The sequence below is a fragment of the Parasteatoda tepidariorum genome, chromosome 5, assembly GCF_982258835.1.
Source record: "Parasteatoda tepidariorum strain Cologne lab strain chromosome 5, Ptep-v5.0, whole genome shotgun sequence".
NCBI classification, from domain to species: Eukaryota; Metazoa; Arthropoda; class Arachnida; order Araneae; family Theridiidae; genus Parasteatoda; species Parasteatoda tepidariorum.
The window spans coordinates 20599221-20620356 of record NC_141759.1 but is presented as its reverse complement, the minus strand read 5'-3'; the positions used below and the strand labels follow the sequence as shown (position 1 = coordinate 20620356).

Below are 21136 nucleotides of genomic sequence, written 5' to 3'. Positions count from 1 at the left end.
TTATCCTCAATACTCAAGTGTTTCTGATTGGATATCAAATATATAGTTGTGTATATAAAACAGATTAAGATAAGGTTTTTAAAAATGTGTATAGAGCGACTGTAGCTGTTTGATAATTTTTTTACCTCCTCTATAAACGGAATGGAACCAAACACTTTCTTAAGAACTTATAAAATAAGGAAATATTCGCCTAAAAAATTCTAACATTCGTATACGAGGGTTGCTATTTATATTTCTGGCCTAATAATGAAAAAGCAAATAAGTAGGATCGAAATTGGTTTTATTGTTTTTCAAAATATTCTCCATGATGATCAATACACTTTTGCTTGCGTTTGAACCAATTTTCAAAGCACTTTTTCCAGTCCGATGGAGGTAACTCCAAAACATGCGTTTTGAATGCATCAACTGCTTCTTCGGGGGTCAAAAATCGTTGTCCACGTAATTTATTTTTGATGTCTGGGAATAAGAAGAAGTCATTGGGTGCCAAATCAAGGCTGTACGGCGGATGACCCATCAGTTCGATCTTTCGCTCCGTCAGAAATGCCTTTGTTTGAGTCGATGTGTGAGAGCTCGCATTGTCATGATGAAGAATGATTCGCCTGTTCTTCTGCTTTTTTCGAATTTCTCCGATGACTTCTGGCAAACAAATGGTCGTGTACCATTCAGAATTGACCGTCCTGCGTTGCTCTAACGCCACTGTTGCCACATGACCGTTAATGCCGAAGAAACAGGCAATCATTTGTTTCGATGTGCTTCTTCCTCGAACAACTTTTGTTGGTTTTGCCTCGTCTTGGAAGACCCATACAGTTGATTGCTGTTTTGTTTCCGACTCATATGCATAGATCCATGATTCGTCACCTGTGTAGATGTTATACACAGCCTTTGATGTACCTTGAACGTATTTTTCCAACATTTCCTTGCACCAATCGACACGAGCCATTTTTTGAGCGTTTGTCAGATTATGCGGGATCCAACGCGCACAAATTTTTTTACGCTCAAATGTTCATGCAATATTTTATTGATGCTGGTCATACTAATGTCCAAAGACGTCTCTATCTCACGGTATGTCACATGACGATCTTGCTTTATCAGTTCACGCACAGCATCGATCTTTTCTGGCACAACAACGGATTTTGGACGACCTGCACGGGATTCGTCCTGGATCGAACATCGACCACGATTAAATTCGTTATACCAATTTTTTACAGTGCTGTAGGATGGCGCTTTATCGCTGAATAAAGAATTAAGTTCATCGAAGCACTCTTGTCTTGACAATCCACGTCGAATGTTATGAAAAATAATGCCACGAAAATGTTCACGATTCAATTCCATTTTTTGAAAGGGAAGAACTTTTCAATTTACTGCCAACAACACAAATGAAGCTATAATGGTAAATCGTCTGCTGAATTTATGTTTAAAAATATCAAACTTTCGATTAAAATCGTCTGCGGTCGCCTAGCAACACTTACTGTTGCCAAGGCCAGAAATATAAATAGCAACCCTCGTAGTCGGCTCAAATTTGAAAATCGAGGCATAACGAAAAACGAGAAATAAATGAAGAGAATTAAATATTCGATTATTGAAAATTTATTTAAGTTTTTAAGTCAGCTAAATTTAATAGCAGAAATATAAATAGCAACCCTCGTAAAATAGATTAACATACTACAATTGAAGTTTGACCATAATTCCACTTGTGTAATAACACCATTCTTACAACGTTATTCATGAAACGAGCTTTCTGACTCTAGCGACCCTAGAACACGTGAATAGGATCTCAATATTGAATTACATCTCTTATTAGATTTTTACGTACGTTTTCTATAGTACGCTTAAACTCTTGAGTTTGCTGACCGGAGAAAAAGCTTTTTTCTCTTAAAGATGTTAAGAATCATAGTTTATAAGTAGCTGCACGTTAAACAAATACTAGATTTGTTAATAATTTTAAAAAATCACAACGTAAATATATTAAGTTATAAATAATAAGTCTATTAATAAATGCAACGCAAAAATATTAAATTATTTAAAATACCAGATTATACTTACACCATTGTCCGCCATTTTATTACAAGTAGCAACTTGGAAAGAATCAGCACAGGTCTCCTTAAAATGTATAATTGTCTTTAGTGAAAAAATATATTTCTTTAAAATATCATAAATACAAATAATTCATTAATATAAAAATATCAGAAAATACCACTTTCTTAATTTGTAATATTTTATGGAAAACCAAAAACTTACCGGAAGAGCATGATGCGGTTTAACTAATTAACTGACCTGTCAAGAATGAATGCACATTATGTGTGTGTATATGTGTATATATATATTGTATATATAATTTAAACTATAGTTGTTTCATCAGCCCTAATTAGTTGGTTAATTGGTTCCAATGTCATCAAAAATCTGCTCCTGATTTCAGTTTTATTATCATTTATCACCATTACTTAAATTGTGTGAACTTGTGTGGACAGTGGCTATCGACACGATCAACCTTCACTTGTGAAAAGGAACCCCGACACAGAATCGAGTTAACATGTCTTATATGCTAGTGAATTGGAATTGTATTTTTGTAATGGTAGACACACTACAATTTCTTCAAAAGTACGTTTTTCAATCTGACGGATTTACAATCCGTGTATTTCTGTGCACACTATATACTTCGCTTTTTCTTTCTTCATTTTCATGCCTATATCCTTGTCAGCATTTCAAAGACCCATAAACGTTTTCACAACAGCATGTTTTATTCGCCGCATACGCTAATAATGGTTCAGATTTTTATAGAGCCTTTAGGGCTAATTCCTGAATTTCTTACAGTTATTTTAAATAAAATGCTTGATAAGGACTCTCCCTGTCAAAGACCTCTCTCTCTGCAATAGAAAGCCTCTGATTCATTGGACATGATTTTAACCCTACACTTAACACTATGTCATTCTGACAAGATTCATAAGTTTCGAAGGGATATCGAGTTCAAACTTCGCCTCAATAATTCTATTTCTGGAAATGTAATTCAAAGATATTTTGAAATATACAGAGAAAGAAAATGGTTCGCATCAACTCCATATCCCTTTATTTTTTCAAGAATTTCAAGAATCAACTGTATGATCCAATTAGGGGCCTTTCATTAAGCATTATTACATTTTTAAACAGAGATACCATCTGGTTGTTTTCCTACCTCTCTTTATATGACTGTGAAAACTTTCTTAGTGGGGCTGGAAATAGGTATTTTAATGAATTATCCAACTTGTTTGGATTTTTTATTCATACCTTTTCCAAACGTATTTCAAAGTTGTGAAGTAAATCCTTCAAATAGATATAATTTAAAAGTTGCTGCTGTGACAGAAATACAAAAGTTGCATTATTTTTATATTCCTATAAATAAGTGCATTATTTATGCAAAATACAATCTTTATTGCACGAATTTTTTTTACCTAATGATAAAATTCAGAAATAAAGTGTAAGAGCTTGAAATGTAGCAGCTGCAACAATTCTTTGTAAAAAGAAATTCCTTTCTTTAGCAAACATGAATCAGGGAAAGAAAATAAATTGCATCTCTTTTTTTAAACAAATATTTCAATTGGTGTAGATCCTTTTACTACATTGGTTACATATCCAATAAAATCTGTTGCTTAAGATGAATATCTTGAAATCTAATGGTCATGTTTACTCTATGATTTTATAAAAACAAAATATCAAATGCCCTAATTTTGATTTCTACGTATTTCTTTTTTTTATCGTACTTAACATAGACCTTCTCAAAATATAGTATTTAAACATACAAAATTAGTTATTACAAATACTCACTGAGTACTCGTCCATAAAGAGCTGCATAACTTCCACAAAATATTCATTCTTAAAAAGAGAAAAATATTTTAGATAAATTGTTGAAGAATAATATTATTTTCTAAAATGTATTCAACGATTAACATTCGCAATATGTTCAAGATAAATTCCAAATATGTAATGAAAGTTCTATAATAAATGCACAATATTAAATGAATATATCTAGAAAGTGAAAAGATAAAGATATTTGATATCTTTTCACTTCAATCATATATATCTTTATATATATATATATTTCGTCTGTTCGTGTGTATGTCACTGAACTCCTCCTAAACGGATGGACCGATTTAAATGAAATTTTCTGTGTACCTTCAGAAGGATTCGAGAATGGTTTGTATCTAATTTTTTTTCATTTTTTGGACAGATTTAACGTATATTTTAAATATATCTTTATTTAATCGTATTCGGATCCAAACTAGACATAGAAACATACTAATTCAAAAATAATATTTAACGCACGTTGCAAAAAGTCATATTAAACTCTAATACTTATGCATGCCCTTAAAAGAAGAGCATCAAATATATTTGCAAGTATGTGAATAAAGGCAATGATATAGCAGTATTTCGAGTTGAAAATACCAATGTGGCTGCTCTTCCAGTGAATAACAACGACGAAATAACGCTGTACCAAATAGGCCGGTACATCAGCTCCAATGAAGCTGTTTGGCGTATCTTTGGTTTCCCAATTAATGAACGGGATCCAACCGTTATTCATTTAGCCGTCCATCTTAAAAACGGTCAGAGCGTATATTTCACGAACGAGACAGCGATTGACCGAGCTATAAATCCACCAAAAACTACACTCGCCAAATTTTTTGAATTGGGTAATCGTACGGATGCTTTTGGCGTCTTTGCACGGACATTACTCTACTCAGAAGTACCACCCTATTTCACATGGGTTCAAAAAAATGGACACCCCACAAGCAAGGCACACCGGTTGATGCATGTCCCGGTTTATTCAAATCAAAAGCCTTGGGGAGAATATTTACAGTCAATCCAAAGACTGAGTGCTTTTATTTTCGACTGTTGTTGGTTAATTACACCGGCTCATTGTCATTTCAAGATATATGTAAAGTCGATGGAAATCAGCATCCAACGTATAAAGATGCATGCTTTACACTCGGCTTGCTGGAAGAAGACAACCAGTGGGAATGTATGCTTGCTGAAGCAGCATTGAACTGTACTGCAAAGCAAAATCGTCTACTATTTGCTATAGTATTAGCCACATGTTTCCCGGTCCGTACAGAAACGTTATGAGAATATCACAAAGATTCGATGACTGATGATACACGGTATCAATATCGCACACGTTGCAACGATCTAACGATAGCATTCAGCGATGATATGTACAATGAAGCACTGATTGTTATTGAGGATCTTTGCATTATTATTGCCAAATTGCCACTCAGTCATTTCGGTATGCTTTCGCCAAATCGAAGTGCATCTGATTTATTAAACACTGACATGAATCGTGAACTTCAATACAATACGATAAAAATGGCAGAATGAGAAACAAAGGAGCATTTATGACCGCATTATGCTCGCAGTTTCAGCAGGACAGTGCGGATTTTTTTCCTGATGCACCAGGTGGAACTGGCAGAACATTAATTACTTCGCTAATTCTCGATGAAATACGATCAAATAATGACATCGCGTTGGCCGTTGCATCATCTGGCATTGCGGCAATTTTATTGGACGGAGGCAGAACAGATCATTCAGTATTTAAGCTGCCACTAAATATTCAAAACAACCCAGATGCAGTGTGCAAGATAAAAAATATTTCTTCTATGGCCACAGTGTTAAAACACAGTAAAATTATCATCTGGGATGATTGCACTATGGAACACAAAAATCGCTTGAGGCGCTGAACAGGACATTGAAAGATATAAAAAAATAATGACAAATTATTTGGTGGCACTCTATTACTCCTTTCAGGTGATTTCAGACAAATACATTTCACGTCATTCCGCGTTTAATGTACGCTGATGAGATCAATGCTTTCTTGAGATCATCTCCACTTTGGCGTAATGTTGAAAAAGTTCTACTAAAAGTAAATATGCGCGTCCAAATGCTTCAAGATCCATCTGCTGAAGCATTCTCAAAACAATTGTTAGATATCGGTGATGGAAAGGTTACAAAGGATGAGACTGGATGCTTAAATTACCGGACGATTTCTGCACAATCATTGATTCACAAGATGCTCTCATTAGCCTAATATTTCCCGATGTACACACGCAATGCATTCATCATGAGTGGCTGGCAGAAAAGGTGATTTTAGCAGCAAAAAATGTGGACGTCAACGAATTGAATCTGTAGATGCAACAGTTATTGCCAGGTAACTTGGTGACATGCAAATCCGTTGATGCAGTTTGCGATCCCATTGAAGCTGCAAATTTTCCAACAGAGTTTTTAAACTCATTGGATTTACCTAGCATATCACCGCATAATTTAGTACTCAAAGTTGGATCTCCGGTTATTTTGCTTCGTAATTTGAACCCACCTTGGATGTGCAACGGCACGCGATTAGTCATTAAAATATTAATGAACAACGTCATCGAAGTAATTATTTTAAATGACAAATTCCGGGATGAAAGTATATTACTTCCACGAATCCCTATTATGTGTCAATCCCTATTATGCCCCCTATTATGCCTATTATGCCCCCACAGATGTGCCAATTCAATTTCGCATTCAGTTCCACATTCGATTGGCATTCGCAATGATAAGGCCAGACAATGTCTGTATGCGTCTTAGATTTGAACACACCATGTTTTTCGCACAGATACGTGGCCATACACTCGAGTGGGCAAACCATCCAGTTTATTTGTGTTAGCTAAAGATGGAATGACAAAAAATATTGTAAACTCCATTGCACTAAGAGATTAATATTGTTGACTAATATTTTCAGAATTCGTTGTATATATAATTTATAAGAAAAAGTTGCAATAAATTAAAAAAAATATTATTTGGTGTGTTGTTACTTTCACATTCCGTCATCGTTCTCAGCGCTCCATGCCTCTTCCACTCATATACCACATACGCACACATTTACCATAAATAAGATACTAGGAGGCTTTGCCCCCTGCTCGCTGGCGCGCGCCAACCCCCGGAACTGCTTTCGCAGTTCATTTCGGATTGCTTCGCAATGCTCGCTTTGCTCGCTCATTGGATACGTTCTTAACGTCTAGCTTTTGTATACTTTTTTGAACACTGAAGTTCTGAAAACTTTTCACTGTAGAGAATTCTAAACCTGTGCATTTCAATATGAATTTGAAATTGAAAACAGTTCACATATTTTTCTTAATCACACTATTCCAAATTTCAGTTGTTGAGAAAAGTAACTGTTGTAAGTTTTGTTTTAAAGTCTTTCCCACCAGAGGGCTAAAACCATGTGTTGTAAAACAATATGTAATAGTATTGAACACCGGATGTAAAGCATCGGCTTTGACGAAGATAATTTTGTGAGAATTTTCTTGATAATTCGGTGAGAATTCACCCGATTAGACATATGATATTCACTACATGCTCTTGCGCACCAAAGCCTATCAATTAAAACGTAATAGCGTTTTATATAATATAGATTAGCCACATGATGCTCACTACGTGCTCTTGCGCGCCGAATCCTGTCAATTAAAAATGAAAACTGTTGCCAACGCGAGAAAAGAAATATCATCGGTTTTATTGATACATACGTAATAGCGTTTTATATAATACTAGGAGGCTTCGCCCCCTGCTCGCTGGCGCTCACCAACTCCCGGATCTGCTATCGCAGTTCATTTCGGATTGCTTCGCAATCCGATGCTCGCTTTGCTCGCTCATTGGATACGTTCTTAACGTCTAGCTTTTGTATACTTTTTTGAACACTGAAGTTCCGAAAACTTTTCACTGCAGAAAATTCTAAACCTGTGCATTTCAATATTAATTTGAAATTGCAAACAGTTCACATATTTTTCTTAATCATACTATTCTAAATTTCAGTTGTTGAGAAAAGTAACTGTTGTAAGTTTTAAAGTCTTTCCCACCAGAGGGATAAAACCACGTGTTGTAAAACAATATGTAATAGTACTGAATGTCGGATGTAAAGCATCGGCTTCGATGAAGATAATTTTGTAAGAATTGTTTTGATAATTCGGTGAGAATTCACCCGATTAGACATATGATGCACACTACGTGCTCTTGCGCGCCGAAGCCTATCAACTAAAACGTATTAGCGTTTTATATAATATAGATTGGCCATATGATGCTCACTACGTGCTCTTGCGCGCCGAAGCCTATCAATTAAAAAAGAAAACTGCTGCCAACGCGAGAAAAGAAATATCATCGGTTTTATTGATACATACGTACGTATTGGCGTTTTATATAATATAGATAAGATATATTTTCATACTCTAGAAATAATTCATATGGCAAAACATCGTTTGCCGGGTCAGCTAGTATATATATATATATATATATATATATATATATATATATATATATATATATATATATATATATATATATATATATATATATATATATATATATATATATATATATATATATATATATATATATATATATATATATATATATAAACTAAACTCAGCGGCGCAACAGCCCATAGAGGGCCAAGGCTTACTGTACGCATCTCAGCTTTCTTGACCTTTGGGCTCTGGGGTGCAAGAGCAGATGTTCCGGTTTGGTGGTCAGCCGAAAGCGAAACCCCCAGTGTTTAGTTCCCAAGCATGATTGGTACTCATTTATCGACCCACTGAAGGGATGAAAGGCTGAGTCAACCTTGCGCAGCCCGAGAATCGAACCAGGGACCTGTGGCACGACAAGGAGAAGCGCTACCGCTCAGCCATCGGGCGTCATATATATAGATAAGATATATATATATATATATATATATATATATATATATATATATATATATATATATATATATATATATATATATATATATATATATAAAAACTAAACTCAGCGGCGCAACAGCCCATAGAGGGCCAAGGCTTACTGTACGCATCTCAGCTTTCTTGACCTTTGGGCTCTGGGGTGCAGGAGCAGATGTTCCGGTTTGGTGGTCAGCCGAAAGCGAAACATATATATAGATTAATTTCTAACGAAACAAGTTATTTCATTTCAGATTGAAATAACTAATCAACTCTTAAATTACTATCCACTTGGATTTCTTAGGACAATGTTTAACTTCCAATAAATTCCCTATGTTCTTTTCAATTAATTTGATGGAGGAAGTTATTTCTAGACTTGTTCCGGGGTAAAAATATTTTGTATACATATGTATCAATTCAAACCAAATGATGTTTATGTATATTTTGACTAATCTTCTTTCAAAACAGCATTTTGGGCACCTTGCTGCAGCAGCAGCTGCCGGTTAACTTTCTTGAAGAAAGTATATAAAAGCCTGGGTATAATAAACGGTACGGTGTATCAGAATTTTGTTTTGAATATGTTTAGGTATAAATGGATTTTAAGTATTTTTTACGGTCAAAACTACCGGCACTCTGAGTCATTGTAATTTTTACCTTAATTTGATTCGGATCCTTGTTTTCAGTAAGTTTCTTAAATTGACATGACACTTTTCAAATTGTTACGTTCTCGTTATAAGGAAAATGTTAGATACATGAGTATGACTGCTAAAAGAGAAGATAGCAAAACAGAAATGTGGTATGGAATGAAAGCTCTGTCTAATATGCTATCAAAACTTTCAGCAAACTCAGAGCCTGACTAAGGCATGGGCGTACGGGGCAGTTGCCCCGGGCCCCACATATGAGGGGCCCCCAAATAAAATAGAAAGTTTATTTTAGGTTTCCTTCTTTAATGAACTTTTTTTAAACAAAATATCAGTACAGTGTAAAATCCGTCATTTTTATGTTAGCTTCTTCATTAATCTATCGTATGAACACAAAAATGAATTTTTTCGTTAATCCATCGCTTTCTAGCGCGGAATTTAAGTAAATTTCGCCATTACGATGGACAAATTTGGCCAATCAAAAGACTGTATTCTTACATATCGCAAAATGGGATATGTTTACGAAAATACAGGATTCTGATTGGCGTTATTGAGCCATCGTAATTGCAAAAATTTAACTGAATTCCGCCCTAATGTCAGCAAGGATATAAATTTTTCGCAGCTAGATGACAAAATTTACAATTAGAAAACTGCATTCGGCAAGATGGACATAGAATCGTCAGAAAATCACTAAAATGGGCAGAACGATATTTCGTCAGACCATTGGTGGAGGGGGGGACTTAATAGCTTTTTTAAGATTTTAGTTAATTTTCTTGCTTATATGTGTAGAATGAGGTGAAAATTTAAATACCTCCATAAAGTTCGGTTCTTCATTACTGAAAAAGTGAAGCAGAGGGGGGAACCCAAAGAAGTTTTTGCCCCGAGCCCCAATTAGGCTAAGTCGGGCCCTGAGCAAACTCCGGTAACTAATGCAATGCCAATAGTAATCGTTGTATTACCGACACTCTTAAAAATGCCTGATCAAATAACGGTAAAAAGTAGCGGCACTCAGACTGCCGGTATTTTTGACCGTAAAAAATAAAAATCGATTGTTACCGGAACATGTTACGGATCAAAAAATCTGATATAACGCGATTTTCACTGTGATAATTTCAATACAATCATTAAATCACTCTAATAAACTATATATTACATGATAATATTTTACGGCAAAAATGGTTTTTTCGGTAAAATGAATTTTACGGATGATGCTCTAAAACTACAGGTTCTATTTACCGTATTAGGTATTTTTTTACAGTGTAGGTGTTTTGGTTATCACAAAATGTATGAATTGTTGTAAATATGACACTTTTTTACCATACCTGTCGTTCTGCATCCCAGGCACAGTAATCATTATATCCTTCTTCTAAATCTGACCATTCTTCTTTGGCGAAAGCTGCCAACATCTTTATAAACTTTTTCATTTTCTTAAAAACAAATATGGTTAAGCTCTAAATTATTACTTAGTAGTACAGTGAACCGGAAGATAAAAGATAATCACCCTTATTAATTTACATGCTAGTAGTTTTTTTCATTCTAAAAACTAGTAGTAACTTTGAGATAGATTATACATGTAGTAAGATTGTTTTATTGGTAGTCGATTAGTCTTAATTAAATTACGAAATTAGATAAAAAAAATTCTTTTATAAATAAACATTATTTTCTTTTCCAATGTATTTAGATCCGGAAAATATGGTCCCATTAGTTTGATTTGAAGAGTGCGTATAAATGTTGTGAACACGTAATTCTCCTTGTCTCGGAAACTTAAGTGAATCAAAACATATTTGTTCACAATAATAAGAATCCTTCTCCAAATGAAATAACTAATCCTTTTTTTCCCTTAAAAAAACTTTTATTAATTTTTCACTGTTTTATTACTTTTCATTAAAATAGCGGGGTATCCAAAAACTGGGAAATGGGGTGAATATCGTTTAATCAGGAAAATGGCCAAAGTTTTGACCCCTCAATTTAAATTTTAATATTTGTGTATTTCCACATATCTCGAGAATGTTTTAAGCGAATCAAAAAAATTTGAACAGAATTATGGAATTTATTTCCTTCAATTCAAAATGTAATTTGTAATAGTTATTTATATTTATTATTTTATATAATGATCGTTGAAACATATTTGAATTCATAAAAATATTTTAAATCATTTTAAAGAACGTAATTTTTTATGTCAAAATCCCAAAATTTGACAGGAATCGGTCGAATATTTGTTGAGAAGTCCAATAATTAAAAATTCGGTTTTCTCAGAAACTATTCAAATGATTTGGTTCACATTTTCCATTTTGTAACATAAAACTACTTTTTCCACCTAAAAATTTGTATACCTTACAATTCAAAAATTTTTGAACATTAATAAATAAAATAATAAAAAAATAATAAATATTTACTAAAATTTTTGTTTTGCACAGAATTATCTTTGAATAAACAAATTTTATTATTGTTTGTAGCAATTTTTTGAGCTTCTTAAAAAATCAAGGAGATATGGCGAAAGTATAAGAATAAATTAATTAAATATAAGAATAAGAAAAAAACGTGAACAAAGCATAAACGAAAGTGCATAAATTGACATAGAATAGTTTCAGTTCCATAAACAAAGATCTTCCTCATTGTGTAAAATCTTTCTCTGTGTTTAGACTTTAAGGAAGTTTTTTGTTTATACAACTGAAACTATTATACGTCAGTTTATGTATTTTCATTTGTGCTTCCACGTTGTTTTTTTGTATAAGGGATCAAAACGTAAGACTGCGCTCTTGACCGAACTATTTGGCCACATTTCCCAGATTGCAGCTATCCTCTTTACTTTTGAGATCAGGAACCCGAATCCATGAAGAAAAAAAAAGGAATGCAGATTCTGAAAAAGGACATTTTTGTGTTTGATTTCGTAACTTAAAATATCGTCTGTACTAATTAGTTAGCATATTTGAGATCCGATCATTAAAACAGAAGTTATTCAGGGTGAGTTTTTTTCCTTTTCTTTTCCCCGCGCACTATATACGCTAGAGTTTTCCGATCTAAGACTTTGTTCCTGCATGATTATTTTCTACGCCGAGATTGCACAGACTGTTACAGCCACGCAAAATTAAAGTCGAAAACGGTAAAAGCAATCATAATCACAAATGCTACCGTTCTAAATTACTACAAGGAGGTCATAATGTGACTTTTAATGTCTATCATGTGATAACACATGAAAGCCTCATTGACTACTTATTGTGACTTTTGCCAGTTCGCAAGTCACAAGCGTACGTTACTGTGACTAAAGCCACTGAGAAGTCTTTTTGCAACTTTGTTGTAATTTTGATCCGTTGAAAGTCACGAGGAAACTATTCCACGACTTGTCTTATTATAGTAAATTTCTTACGACTTTTCTTATTCTGTTCTTTTATTCACTTCTTAGCGAATTTATTTTATTGATGTCACGTTACTCGTGTCACTAAAGTTAGATCAAATAGTTAAAAGTCATGTAAGCAGTTTTTTGCTACAAATGTTTAAAAATTAACTATGTGAATCAAATAAAGTAACAAATGGTCACAACAAGATACACTCATGGTTGTGATCCGTTTAAATAGTTTCGATATCTTCAATATATAACTACGAAGGGAAAAAATATTTCCGTACAATAGAGCCATTAAATGTGAATATACCCTCTGCTTAATTTAACGAAATTTATTTCATTATTCTTAAGATTATTGTTATTTCGAAGAAAAATTTTGAATGTAATTTTCTTCTGTTTTTAAAATAGGTGACTATGCTTATATTTTCTTTAAAAATCATGTTAAAAATTTCAAGTTTTACGTAACTTTTATTGCAACAATCTCGATAAAATTTGTCTCTTTTAAAAATATTACTGCCGAGGTAAGCCCCGAGTAAAAGGGGGCTACTGGGATTGCCTCCCCTTGTTTGGGCTAACTCGACACGTGATATTTAAAAAAATAGCGGGCAGTAAAAAACACAAATAAATAAAAGAAATTATATAAAAACCCTTTACTGCACTTCCCATCGTGACATAAAAATAAAAGAGGAAAAAAAGGTGAAAAATAAGAAGCAATATACATTGCAACGCTTTAGTAAATCTTGCCTAAAAGGAAGTCAGGCCTTTAACATTCAAGGCTGCTTAGATCGCCTTTTTTTTCTTCTTTTGACCTCAAGATGGAAAGTTCTTCATAACTGATTTGCTGGCAGTTTCAATGTCTTGTGTTTGTTCAACAAACGTTCGATTATTTTCTTTCTCCTCTGTATAGTTTCAACGATGCCAAACATCTATACCAAGATCTTAAACGTATATAAATCAAGGCTTGAAGTCTAAAAAAAGTTACTTTATCCTTTTCTGTTGATGTCGCATTCTAAAGTCACCTAGATGTCAACATGAGACCACAATGAGACCTTTAATTGTCGCAGGTATTTCATCCTGCTATGAAAACGGGACATATTCACGCCAACAGGATATCAGGGTGAAAACTGTGACATATTCAAGTCACAACAAGATGTCAGTGGGAAAACTATGACATATTCAGGTCTCAACAGGATGTCAGTGTAAAAACTGTGACATATTCAAGTCATAACAGGATGTCAGTGTGAAAACTGTGACATATTCACGTCTCAACAGGATGTCAGTGTGAAAACTGTGACATGTTCACGTCTCAACAAGATGTCAGTGTGAAAACTGTGACACATTCAAGTTTCAACAGGATCACCATGTGACAGATTCTTATCTGAACAGGATCCTTGTGCGAGACTATATCCTCATCTCAAATGAATCACTAAGACTATTGCATGTTTGTTGCAATTTGGTAACGTTGCTACCCTGAGTATGAGCCATGAATTAAAATTTTGTAGTTGTGAAATATAATGTTTGCATTGATATGAGTTAAAATTTTTTAAATATGTCAACAAGTTCGAATTTACCAAGGGAACCTCAAAATATTAAGATTAAAGACATAAAAAGTTGTAAATTTCTCTAAATTTGTTTTCATACTCTAACAACTATAAAAAAAATAATCTTACCTCTTCTGGTACCTTATCTAAGCATGTATCAAACTCATCAAGTGCAGCTTTATCTGCAATTAAATTGTTTTCAGTTAAGGAACAAAAATGTCATTTTTAAAAATGAGCCACTTTCTAGTGTTCAATATTATATGGAATAAAAAAAAAGACTTACAAAAGTTTAAGATATTCGTTGCTAAACTTGATATTTAAATAAGAGTTTGTTCCTTTGGTTTGGCTTAATAGAAAGAAATTCAGGTGATAACTGAAGCTTAGCTAAAGTTCGGGTGACTTAGCTAAACTTTTGGCAGTTACAGAACTGCATTGGCTAAATTATTTATTCATTTTTTATTTTTTTAATTTGTAAACGAGGAAATTTCACAAGAATTAGAACGATCAGAATTGGAGTAGAATCAGAATGATCAGAATTTAGTTAGACTCAGAAAGATAGTTCTTTCGAGGATGGTGGGTGAGTAAATAGAATATCACTTTTATTTTTGTTAGAAGTGGACACGAGTAAATTTGAAAAAGTCCGCATACTGTAACTGTAGTTAATACATTACATATTTAAATTCAGCAATATTACTTTCCTTCTTTTTGGGGACAAGAAAAAAAATAACATTATTGTAAATGTCAAAATAATCTTTAGTTTTTAATCCTAATTATTCTCTTCCAAAAAGATTCAAACAAAAATAATCAGTCTTTTATAATTTAATAATTTTTTATTTCCTCTGAATGTAATAAATATATATATATATATATATATATATATATATATATATATATATATATATATATATATATATATATATATATATATATATATATATATATATATATATATATATATATATATATATATATATATATATATATATATATATATATATAACAAAATAAATAAATACAAAAAAGCACGAAGAAAGTTAAGAAAAACAATAAGTATCATTTATTGCGCTTAAGCTGCAAGTAAACAGAACTCATTAGATAGGTTCAAAATGAAGATAAAACAAAGGAAAATTACAGACATATGGAAAAAAAAGGGAGGGGGAGAAAAAAAATAAACTGGAGAAAAAAGAAGAAAAAAAAGGATACTAATTTTTAAAAAAATCCGGAAAATAAAAGATATAATCTCTTTCATCAGCCCACACGATTATATCCGCAAAAAAGAGTGCGTTCTTATATCGTATCAATATAGCCAAAGCAAAATATATTAATACAATAGTGTGAGAAGCACTCAAAAATTTTTTTTACAAAAATTACAACGAATAAAATAGAACACAAAAAGTAAAAATAACACGTAAAAACAGAAAATAAAATAAAATAAAAAGAAAAAACAGAATAAAACATAGATAAAATATAAGTTTCATCTATAAAGCGAGTAGCGAATTTAAATGTACTTACATGAACGGGAAATTTTTAAAAAATGATTTAAAAAATAGTTTCGTAACAAGATTGCCAGATTGCAAAATATGAAAACAAAAGCGCAAACTGAGCGTTACTAGAGGAGTTTTGTTTTAAAGTGCCAACTAGAGGAGTGTGGGCTAATGAAAAGATTATATCTTTTATTTTCCGGATTTTTTAAAAATTTGTATCCTTTTTCTTTTTTTCCTCCAGTTATTTTTTATTATTTCCTTCTCCCCTTTTTTTTCTTCATATGTCTGTAATTTTCCTTTGTTTTATCTTTATTTTGAACCTATATATATATATATATATATATATATATATATATATATATATATATATATATATATATATATATATATATATATATATATATATATATATATATATATATATATATATATATATATATATATTGGTCATTCTCACGAAAACTGTCATTTTTCAGTTCATAAAATCCCAAAAAAGTAAAGTGAATAAAAAGCTCTGAAACTTTTTATATTAATAGAAATATGTAATGGCATTATAAAGAAAGTATATATCCTATAAATTATACTTAATATTTAAATTTATTACTTTTTTAAATAATTAATTTATAATTAATTAATTTATAATAATTAATAAATTAATTTAATAAATAAATTAATTAATTTAATAAATCAGTTTATTAATTTTTTAATTTATCTTTCAAATTAATTAATAAGTAAATTAATTATTTTCACTATTTAAAAAGTGAGGGAATGACACTAATAGTGAGGGAATGACACTAATAGTGAGGGAATGATATTTTATTTTAATACATGTTTTTATCTAAGTTCCATCTACCTAACGTTTCAAAATGATAACATACTAAGTATATCTAATATTTATTATAATTTAGTCTTATATATTTAATAGTTTTTACAGGTTTGGGAAATAAAATTGGCTGGCACGATTGAACAAAAAAAAATTTGATAATATACTCTTCGTGAATCATTCCCTCACTTCAGTGTCATTTCCTCACTTTATACACTAGTGAGGGAATGACGAATTCAATAAAATTTAAAAATAACAGTTAAGCCTATTTAATTTCTGAAGTCAATCACATACAATTATATTCATACAAGAAAGGAACATATAATTATCCACTTTCTCTATGAAGTTGTATTTTATTTTACTCTAAAAAATGACATGAGGGAATGACAAATGTAAAAATTTTTACCTGGTTTGATTCATTAAAATTTATTCCACAGCAAAGCTTCTTTAAGTTGAAGATGGAAACATACTGCAATTTTGTTCTATGATGCCAGTTGTTAACTTCTGAAGTTTTTATTAAAATATTTTTATTCTAAGAAGATTGCAGGTGATAAGAACATTGTTGTGAGGGAATGACGCGAAACACTGGGGACAAAGTTTAAAATAGTGCTGTGTTAATATTTTTATCAGAAATTAAATTGAAAATTGATTTTCTGAATTCTACATTTCAGTATTCTGATATAAAAAACACGAATTTGTAAAAAAAAATTTCTTATTTCAGAAGCAATTTTTTTCTTTTTTTAAATCAGCAGTGGGGACAAGTGAGGGAATGACATATTGGTATATTTTAATTACCTAAAATAAATAAAAATTGATAATTTTATTTTTATTCTTTTGTTAGCTTGCATTCTGAAGGACACTTTCCCTGAATTTTCTTTTCGTAAGGTGTAAAACAAACATAAACTATACTGGGGACATGAAAATGATTGTTTTTGTGAGAATGACCCATATATATATATAATATATTAATGGTGGAGGACTAATGTTCGCTTCACCGATGAGTCCAGATTCAGTCTACAACCTGATTCTGGACGGTTATTAATATGGAGGGAACCTGGAACCCGATACCATCCCAGCAACATTATCGAAAGGGACCATTATGCTGGTGGAGGACTCATGGTTTGGGCAGGAATCATTCAAGATACCCGCATACCCGAAGTTTTCTCCTTAAATTCATTTAAAAATCATTTCTTTTTCGTACTAGATTACTTGTAGCTTACTGTTTAACTTGTTTAAATTTTTACTCGTTACTTTTCAAAACAACATTCCCATACATGTTGATATGTATAATCAAACATAGCATATTTTTTAAGCATAATATTACAAGCTATTATTCAAAAGTGAAATACTAATTAACTAATAATTTTAAAACTTATCCAACTAAGCAAACATAAGAGTTAAGCATAAAAAATATATATTTTCTTGGAAGTTGATACAATGAAGTAGTTTTTATTTAATTTTATAACCGTCGTTAAGATCATTTTGGGTTCACGACTACTTATGTTAAACTCCTTAGTGTTGTAATTTTGAACCCAATCCAGAAGACAAGGGAATTTCTGGATCAAGTAATGGGAGAAATTTGTCTTCATTTTGAACTTCTTGATGGAACTAATACGCATTTGCGTAACATGGAGAGGAAAAACCACGAAAACCTCCCTCGGGACTGCAAGGGAGCTCTAACCCATCATCTGTCTACCACTGAGGATATTTTACGACGACACTATGGTCGATGCAAACCGGGTGCGGAATTCGTATCGACCAGCCATTGCTGGGATTTGAACTGGGTTCACCTCATTGAAAGGCGAACGCTCTATCCCCTGAGCCTAATCTGTGTCTTATTAAAACAATCAATCTTTCCTAGGAAGACAAAGATGATGAAAGCAGTTGGCGAACCAATAAGGGAGCACTTTGGTGCATCCAATTTGTGTCCACTAGCTTGAGAAGACATGACAAAAGAAGAACAGAAATGTGTAACCGAATATAATCCTACTGCATTTTGATAATTAAGTTAGGAAATTTCGGAAAAAAATTGATAAACATTTAACTTGCTGAAAGTTATAAGGGAAGGAAATGAAATCTATTAAATCTATATATGTACTTCCTAATGAACAGTTACTTAGGAAAATAGTATTTTTTTTTCTGAAAATCCATTATACTGAAAAGCTGCAATAATTACAGTTGTTAATTAAATACAGTTGTAATTAAAGGTGCAATTATAATTGCGTTTAAGATTTAAACACAAAAAAATTCTCACCCTTTTCACTGCATTTAATCCATGTATGACAAGCTGGAAAGTGTCCTGCCTCATACAAGTCGTCTGACCTTGAGCCATTTATAATAGTCAAGACAACAACAGTTAATATTAAATTGATTTTCATGTTAACAATGATTATTTACTGCTTAATTTTAATATCGATACTCAGCTATTAATACTCAACTCATATGAAGTAGCTTTAAATACGTAAAAATTAGCTGTTTAAACAATAAAACGTGATCAGAATACATTTTGTGGGTTGAATAGGTAGGTTTTGTTAAAAACAATTTAAAATTCGTTGGATGCGGATCTCTATTTCCCTATTCTTTGTTTCGAATTTTGGATTTCGTAGAAAAATCTGAAAAAGGAACAATATTACTATTGAGACATCTTTTTGATTACAACTGAAACGAAATCTATTATAATTTATTTTGATATTATAAGTTTTATTACATATAAAGAAATATTTTTGTTAATTTATTTCATTTTTTACAATTCATTACAATACAACACACACATTCATTTTCAAGCTTTTTTTTTTACGGAAACAATATTGTTCTTTGTGCATGCATTGCTAAATATTTTTTCGATCGTGATTTTTATCATATTTTCCTTTTTTTCTGTTTAAGGGACGGATAGATTGTTACGCTTTTGTTACGTTTATTTTTTTTTTCGTATTGAAAAAAATAATTGTGGAAGGAAAAGAAAATTATAATGTTATGAAACTTGAATATATTTGTTGAGTTTAATTCGTTTTTATTAGTTTGTGAAACAAAAAACTAGTTGAGTTGACAAAAGTGGCAAGATCAAGTTGAAAAAATTCGTCATACCTCATTTATAAAATTAATAAATTTTCCTATAAGTTTTCATAATAATTTACTGCGATAGAACAGCATTTTAAATTGTTGATGAAGCGGCAATGCTTTTTGTAGTATACATACCAAAGTCACACTTTTTGATGGTTTTCTATTGATGGACCAACATAATCTTGATGGTAACCAACGTAAGTAACCATCACCCCAATGTAGGAATTCGTTCTGATTTATGATGGGCCAACATAAAAAAATATCAAATGGTTTTGATGGTATATTCCTACTAAATCAACAAGAATTTCTATTAAGCAATCATGGAAATGCATTATTGTACCATTATGAATTTGAATATTGTACCATCATGAATTTCCATAGTATAGTAGTAATGAAATGCTGGAATGATCATGAACAACCGTCATTCCAATGTAGGACTTTGGACTGATTTATGATGATCCAAATTCCTGAGAACCAGCAAGAATTCTCTTTAAACCACCATGGAAATGTATAGTTGGAACCATCATGGACTATCACGGATCATCATAGATTGTTGGTTCGTGTGAATCAAACTTCTCTTGGTGGTCAACCATCATAGTATTAAAGAAGCATTTTCCATGGGGAATAGAAATTAAGATGCTATGCAAAATTCATCCTGACCCGTGTGGTTGCGATCCCTGTCGTAATAGCAGGAGAGAAATACTTGATTAAGGTATGTTAATCAAGGATTGAAATAAAATGTTTTTATACTAAACCTTTCCAGTAAGAGGAAGAGCGTACATAGCTATACATACTACTATATATAGAGTGATAAATCTACTATAACCATATTACTATTTGTTGTTTAGTGATAAACTGGAAGATGTCAAATAAAGCACTATTGCACTGAAACAGCTTTCTTGAACACGTTCACGCCGGGAAAAGTGAAAATACTGGTACGGAAAAAGAGAAAATACTGGTAAAGAACTATTTCAATATTAGATAATGTTCGGGAGGAGTTAATCTATTCTGAACAATAACAATTCACTGTAAGAAAATTGATCACGGCGAAGAAGCAATTCAATATAAAAATTGCATCCGTTAAAAACAATTGGTAGTTATGGATTTTTATTATTCTTGGAAAAAAATAAAAAATGAAATTTATTGTTACCATTTTTTACTCCGGTCCGCTGCCAAAATGAGACAATCTAGCGTGACCCACCGGTGGGTCACCCCGGCGTGAACGTGTAAATAGAAAAAAGGTAACAATCCATCAATAAACAAACTCCAGAGAATGGTTATTCGTAAAAAGCATTTTAAAAGTTGTTATTAAGACAATTAAAATCTTAAACCCTCGAATGCAAGCATATCTTCTTGAAGGTGGGAGTCTCCGGGGAAAACGAAGTATCGGGACGAAGACTCGGACGTTGCAACAACCTCGATGTTTGCTTGCTTTATTTAGAAAAACTGGGCATCTGGGCTGCGCAGTACTTGCAACGGCAATATATATATATATATATATATATATATATATATATATATATATATATATAT

At 32.0% G+C, this 21136-nt stretch overlaps 1 protein-coding gene across 1 annotated transcript in view; it reads right to left on the bottom strand.

Annotated features, from left to right (window-relative positions):
- LOC107452410 (uncharacterized) overlaps positions 1 to 18961 on the bottom strand; it is a 32142-nt gene extending 13181 nt beyond the window's left edge. The window contains exons 1-5 of the mRNA XM_087163504.1: positions 18798 to 18961; positions 14366 to 14418; positions 10678 to 10782; positions 3799 to 3846; positions 2044 to 2100 (exon numbers count right to left, since the gene is read on the bottom strand). Of these exons, the coding sequence (XP_087019630.1) occupies positions 2044 to 2100; positions 3799 to 3846; positions 10678 to 10782; positions 14366 to 14418; positions 18798 to 18921 (387 nt within the window). The 5' untranslated portion in view covers positions 18922 to 18961. The remainder of the gene's footprint in view (positions 1 to 2043; positions 2101 to 3798; positions 3847 to 10677; positions 10783 to 14365; positions 14419 to 18797) is intronic.
- Between the last annotated feature and the right edge of the window lie 2175 nt (positions 18962 to 21136).